General features: G+C 28.3%; 1 protein-coding gene across 2 annotated transcripts in view; it reads left to right on the top strand.

The window, feature by feature from the left end:
• The window catches only part of LOC106682921 (probable phosphorylase b kinase regulatory subunit beta), a gene marked incomplete at both ends in the record, with an annotated part of 37,566 nt that overhangs the window by 22,872 nt on the left and 7,859 nt on the right, over positions 1-6,835 (top strand). For both annotated transcript variants that reach the window (XM_067051008.1, XM_067051007.1), the window contains 2 exon segments: positions 75-220; positions 297-432. In XM_067051008.1, coding sequence (XP_066907109.1) covers positions 75-220; positions 297-432 — 282 coding nt within the window.

The raw sequence follows: 6,835 nt of genomic DNA, 5'->3' as shown, positions 1-6,835 counted from the left end.
ATAAAATATAATTTTATTAAAGATAGTCCTGGTCTAAACGTTATTATATGACTATAATGTATTTATTTTTTCAGAGCATTTAGATTTCATGAGTAGTTTTGATACACCAGATTTTGAAGTTGAACAATTTCAACAAATTGAACATGAATATATTGGCTACCAAAGTCTCACAGATGTTCCTCTCCTTTCAGATTATTCTGAAGAACATTCATTTATCAAGGTATAAACAAATTTATAATAAAAACTCATTATAAATATTTTTTTCATCAAACAAAGTATATTTATGTTGTTTTAAGGACGAATTTGAAACAAGATCGATCCCGGATATTCTTGAAGCTATTCGTAATACAACGGCTCTCTATTCATTAGCTCAGCTCTATGGCGTCCTATTAGCGAAAACAGGACCAGATTATGAGTTCAAGGATAAGACTGGTATGTTTTAATACATTTTGTATTAGGATTCAATTAATTTTCCTACATGATATTTAGTAGTTTTCTTAGCCAATACAGAGTTTAAGATTTATAACGTAATCCTGAAACCTTAAATTTTTATAGGTACCAGTAGTAGCGAAGAATATGTAGCTAAAATTTTAAAATCACTAAAATGATATATAGGATTTTTCTTGTGATGACATATATTTGATTAAAAGATATCATTTCTTAGCAAAATGTGGTTAAGTGATAAAGAATGTTTACTAATGCATGTAAAACCGTTTTCACATTGGGTGTTTTGGTTTTTACTAAGCACTACTTTTTTTTGTATGATTGTTTTATACTAACACATTACAGTAATAAGAATTATGATGATTTCATATTTTATTTTGATTAAAAATTCAGAAGGGAAGGTTAAAGCACCTTTTCAAAGTTACCATTATAGCAAGAAACCTCACTGTATTTTTTAAAGCCACAAATAAGTTCTCTTGGATGGTTTTTGGAGAAACAACTGATTTTTTTTAAAGATCGGAATTTTTCATTTGTGTTACTTCTCAAATGATTTTCTAGTACTATTTGTAGTGTAATGTTTAGTTTCTAGTTCTTCTGAAGACCCTAATCATTTATTAAATTTGCAAATTCTATTGAGGAATTTGTGATGTATTGTAAGAATAAAAAATCCTCCCCCCTCCCCCCCAAAAAAAATCAGATGGTGCATTTCCGTTTTATGTTAAACAATTTGATAAAAACCAGAATTTAACACTTTCATAATTTTAGAATATTTAAAACTTTACTCCATATCTGGTTCTGGTATTTCTACTATTTGTTATAAATATTCTTTCAAAATGAAAGTCAGGTTTATCATATGAATCACTTGCTAAAATGCTCAAAGCATATTGGAAGTAAATTAGTTAGTTGTATAGATAAGAAGGTGAGTGTATCAGTCAAAAAGGAATTGTAAAAAACTATTTTTTGATAGCTTACTTTTAAACCCACATTGCATGTCTTCTTAAAGGCTAAATAAACAAGATACAAAAATCAACAAGAAGAAAATAATTTTAAATCAACAAGCTTTGATTCATTAAGTCCAAAAAAATCAAAAATAGAATTTTTGTACTATTTATATTTTATAAGAATCAACACATCATTCTAGAGGTACCTTGTACAAATTATTGGTTTTTAGGGTGTCTGTATATTTTGTCCTGACATTTCTTGAATGATTTGTTAATTTTTTTTTTTAAATGGTATAAAGATTTTTCTGTAGTTACGAGTTTTCTTGTTTGTAGGTAAGAGAAATATAGTTTTATCTACTGTATGATTAGTTGGATTTAATTTAAGATATATGTGATAGATTCGGAAATTTGATCTTTTTTTGTGGTTAGGATTGAAGTTCTGAGGCTGTTGTAGTTAAGTCATCACCTTAGCAACCTCATTGTACAAGAACCTGGAAGAAAAAAAGGCAGTTTATTTCACTCCAATGTTTTATTACTTTAATGAAAACTATGTATGATTACTTGTCAAAACTGATGAGTCTGCCAAGTATAGGTAGGGGGAATAAAAAATGGTGGCTGTTTAAAAATCTTAAAAAACATTCATTTTTCATTCAGAGCTCTATATCTCCCTTAAAACCTACCAACAACACTAGAAAATCTAAAAGAACATTATTTAAAGAAGAGTAAATTTGCTGAAATATTAGTCCTAATAGAGCTATTTACATCCAATAGTTCTCGAGATAGCTTTTTAAAAAGCAATATTTCTTAAAAAGATTAATAGGTAATTAATTTATTTTGAGAAGTCTATATCTCAGGAGCTATGTGATGTATTGATGTCTATTAGCACTCAAATTAAAGTTAGTTTAATGTACTATAAATTAGTTTATGACTTTTATCTTATTAGAAATAGTAGTTATCATGATATTCGCTAAAATAAATTGATTTATAGTAGTTCGGACAATAAGTTTGATTTATGAAAAACTTTATTTCAGAAACCATTGAACGTACCGATGTCAATATTTGACAAAATAAATTCACAAAATGTTAATTTATAGTTGTTCATATAAAATATTTGATTTATGAAAAACTTTATTTCGGAAACCATTGGACGTATATATGTCTGCCAACACTAAAAATAAAGGAAATTTAACTTACTATAAAGTAGTTTATGACACTTATCTTCGTAGGAATAGTAGTTTTTATGATATTCACATATGAATATAAATTTGGCAAATTTATGAAATGGCATTTTTATGAAATTTTTCTTTTTAAATAGCTATATCTCAAGAACTACTGAACGTAAATAACTCTATTAGAGCTAATATTTCAGCAAATTTACTCTTCTTTAAATGATCCTCCCCTTGATTTTCTATTGTTGTTGGTAGCTTTAATGATAAAGAGCTCCGAATGAAAAATTAATTATTTTTAACTTTTTGAAACAGCCACCATTTTTTATTCCCCCTACATATACTTGGCAGACTCATTAATTTTTACTAGTAATTATACATAGTTTTCATTGAAGTAATCAAAAATTGGGGTGAAATAACTGCCTTTTTTCTCCTCTTGGGCTCTTGTACTATCATGTTTGCAATGGTGCCGGTTTGATTCCAGCCTGGGCTGGTTGACTTTTGTTTCGTAGCGGGCCCCACAGAATGAAAACTTGACCTTTCCCCTGGTTTAATAGATTGGTTACCTCTAGGATAATGCCTCTTATATCAGAAATGATGAGTTAAAATATTAAAAAAAAAAAAAAAAAAGATTTTTTAGGATTGATGATTTTTCAAAGTTAAATAAAATACTTTCTTGCTATGAGAAGTGTTTGAGCCAATTTATAATTGACATTTTGTCTTATGTAAGTGCATTAATCTTGTAATTAATATCCTTTGCTATTTTTGTTATTTATGTTTATAAATTTCATGCTTACGCAGCAATTGTTGCGGGTATTCACCTATCAGACCTGACTCGATAAGGTAATAAAAACTTTGAACTTAATGTATGATTATTGATCAAGCCGAGCTTTTTGATCTTCCGCATCATCATCATGATTGTTGTGATAAAAGTTTTAAGGAATAGTGTCTGATGATAAATGATTTTGATTTTGTTTTAAGTGAATATTTGACTAATTAGAAATTGATGTTTTTGACCTGGGCAGAATAGTTAGCAGAATAGTCTTGCATGGAGTTAGAGTTTTTTAAATTATATAATTTCAAAGTTGTATTAAGCTGTTTTGTTGTGGATTGTCCCTGAAGATGGCTGGATTGGCCGAAACGTTGGACTTATAAGAGAAATAAAAGGTTTTGAGACTATAATGGATAGAATTTGAATTATTTATTTTAAAAAATTTACCAGTCTCAAGAAAATATTAAGATTATAAATAAAAAAAGAAAGATTTTTTTACATGTTACTGCATTATATCTGTAATTGAAATATTTGAGACGTTTTCTATCATAAGTTAAAATATTCACTTCTCAAAAATAAAGAATTTTTAGTCAAATTAAAATTATATAACCAAAACTTACTCAGTTTATTTGAAAATTTAAATTTTCCCCTGTTAAATAAATGTTCCTAATCAACATTTTGTAATAGAAAATTTAACTTATCTACATCAAATGCTTCCATGATAATTTTTTAATAATAATATTAAAAAAGTTGTTATGTTCATTTTTTGTAGGAAACTCCTCATTTATATTTTGTGTTTTTTAAATTCACTGATCTTAATATTGCATATAATGAAAATAGAACTAACCTCTTCTAGTTCACTTTTAAATTCCTCTATGCATTATGCATTAACAAAAAATAATAATCTTTGTTGAGGATTTATTTGTATTGAATGAATTTTATTTTCTATTTTATTGTTTTTCTTTTGTTTTCCGGCCATGAAAAGTTTTTCAGTTTTATCAGTTTTGGGTCTCGACTTGTAAACTATTGGGAATCCCGAGTTAGTCAAAATGATTGCTTTTTATTTCATGTTGCTTGTGATTAGTGTAGTTATTTGGTAAATTGTGTTTTTTAACTGCCTTGCATGATGCATGCATTTTGAATTTTATGTAATTTATTTACTTTTATTTTGTTATTTTTCAAAATGATTATTGATATTATATCTCAGAATAAGTAAAGATATGATGGTGGCATTACCTAAGCATCCATTAGATTCTATTAATTTATCCATGTTATAAGTATACCTAATTATGATGGTTATTTTTATTTTAATCCTTATTTGACTCTGATGTAAACAATGTATTATTATTGTTGTTTACTTTAAATAATTCTTATATAGAGAAGATATTAGAGGGGGGGGAGGTGCGGTCAGCAAATAAACAAAAAATTATTTATTTGTGCCAATGTTTCGACCTGAATTTCAGGTTTTCATCAGGGCTAAAAAAGGAAAAAGAGATAACAACCATCATTCAGAGAAACATAAAAATTAAAATAAATAAATAAACTAACAAATTTGGAAATATACATAACAATGAATTGAAAAAAAAATCGATTAATAACCATGGAAGTAGACAGTAGCATATTGATAATAATGAAAGATCAAATATAATAACATAGAGGTAAGAAGATATGTATCTTACCTATTTTCAGTTAAGACAATATATAACCTCTGAAATTACTTTTAGCACTTTTTACATAATTGATAGTAAATTTATAACTATATTTACATAAAAGATATTAATACTACCTCTGTAGTAAGTCCTAGTATTTAAGCATGTGCATGTCGTAATTCTACTTTGCATTTTTACATTTTTGTTATTTGTTAGCTTACACTGCAATATAACTTTAAAACTTTAACGACCACAGCACTTCAACTCCTTCATAGCTTTCCTAGGGAGCCACAGCCAGCTTGGCCTCAGCCAAAGGTCCTTAGTTTTTTTACTATTTTGTACCTTTATTGATCGCCACCTGGACTATCTTCCTAAAACCTACTTTATATGGTCAATTCTCTTCTTCCAATATAAATTTTATTTACTTATAAAGAAGGCTACACATGCTCAAGCGTGCCTAAAGGTTTGTAGATTGTAGGTTTGTTTTATAGAGAAAACACCCTGGAGGCTTCTAAGTTGAACTTAATATTTTTACAATGCTTGATGTGACAAAAACTAAGTTTTGGGTACCCCCTAGGGTAGTGCTTTCCAACTAGTGGGCAGCGAAAACCTTGGGTTGTGCTGTTGGAGAGTTTTTGTAAAGATTTATTGTTAAAAATATTTTATTAATTTTCTTTCCTGTTGTTTTTGTTTTTCTAATTTTCAAATATTCCTGAGTCAATCCTCCTTTTGCCTCAAGGCAGCAGCGGAAGTGGGCTGGAAGTTGGAAACCACAACCCTAGGATATATTTTTTTTCTTTCTTTTTTTTGTTTTCGGCCAAGACTCCTATTGGAGTCCTATACTGCCTAACCATGGTTGGGGGTCAAAGTTTTTCATTTTGTGGGACTGCCACTCAATGAAAAAAGTCGATGCCCCTGGCCAGATTCAAACCGGGACCGCCAATAGACATTAAATTGGTAAGTCCGTGTCTTAACCACTGAGCTACGGGCGGCCTTATCTGCTCTACTATGTTTGAACATCTATATCCACTTTAACTAAATTACATTTTATAGTAAATTTTATGAATAATCATTTGAAAGGTAATTAATTTCTCCAGAAAAAAAAAATTAAATCAGACCAGTATTAACAAAGGTACAGCTTATTTACTTTGTTTCCATGTTCGTAAATGTATTTTGTACACATTTCCATGGAAATCTAATTATTTTTCATTAGTTTTTTTAATAATTAAAAAACCATACATCTCTCAGAACTTTCCTAATGATCATTTGAAAAATAATTTAACCGTCCTTAAAGCTAACATAAAAAACTAAATCAGGCCAAAAATAACAATGTTAACAATAAACAATGTTTTGTTAGGGGACACAAGATACAACACTTTAATTTTTTAAATTAATAACAAACTGGAACATTATAAAATATATAACATGGCTGTTATTTTTAAAATTAAATTAATAAAATAACAACATTTTATATTACATTCAACAATAAATTAATTAATTTTTATGGAATATGCCAAAGCTAGACAAATAATGTATATAATCTTGTTAGCCGTAACACCAAGCTCACCCTGTACAAAACGTTGATACTTCATTTTTGCTTAATATAAACCTAAATCTATTAAACTATCGTTAGCAGCCCTGATGATCTAGAATATGGGTCGATTGTTGGCCCTGAATAAATTGATAACAGAGATGGGCAAAAATTAGCTACAGTTGAAACTAATAGCTACAGTTGCCATGGATACGACCCTTATTCATGAATGAACCATTGATAAATAAATATCGTATCCATGGCAATTTTAGCTATTAGTTTAAACTATAGCTAATTTTTACCCAACTCTGATAGAAAACATTATTTTTTAT

This window comes from Halyomorpha halys, unplaced genomic scaffold (assembly GCF_000696795.3).
Source record: "Halyomorpha halys isolate HHAL.00 unplaced genomic scaffold, Hhal_1.1 Scaffold451.1, whole genome shotgun sequence".
NCBI lineage: Eukaryota > Metazoa > Arthropoda > Insecta > Hemiptera > Pentatomidae > Halyomorpha > Halyomorpha halys.
This window is presented reverse-complemented; position numbering and strand designations above follow the sequence as displayed.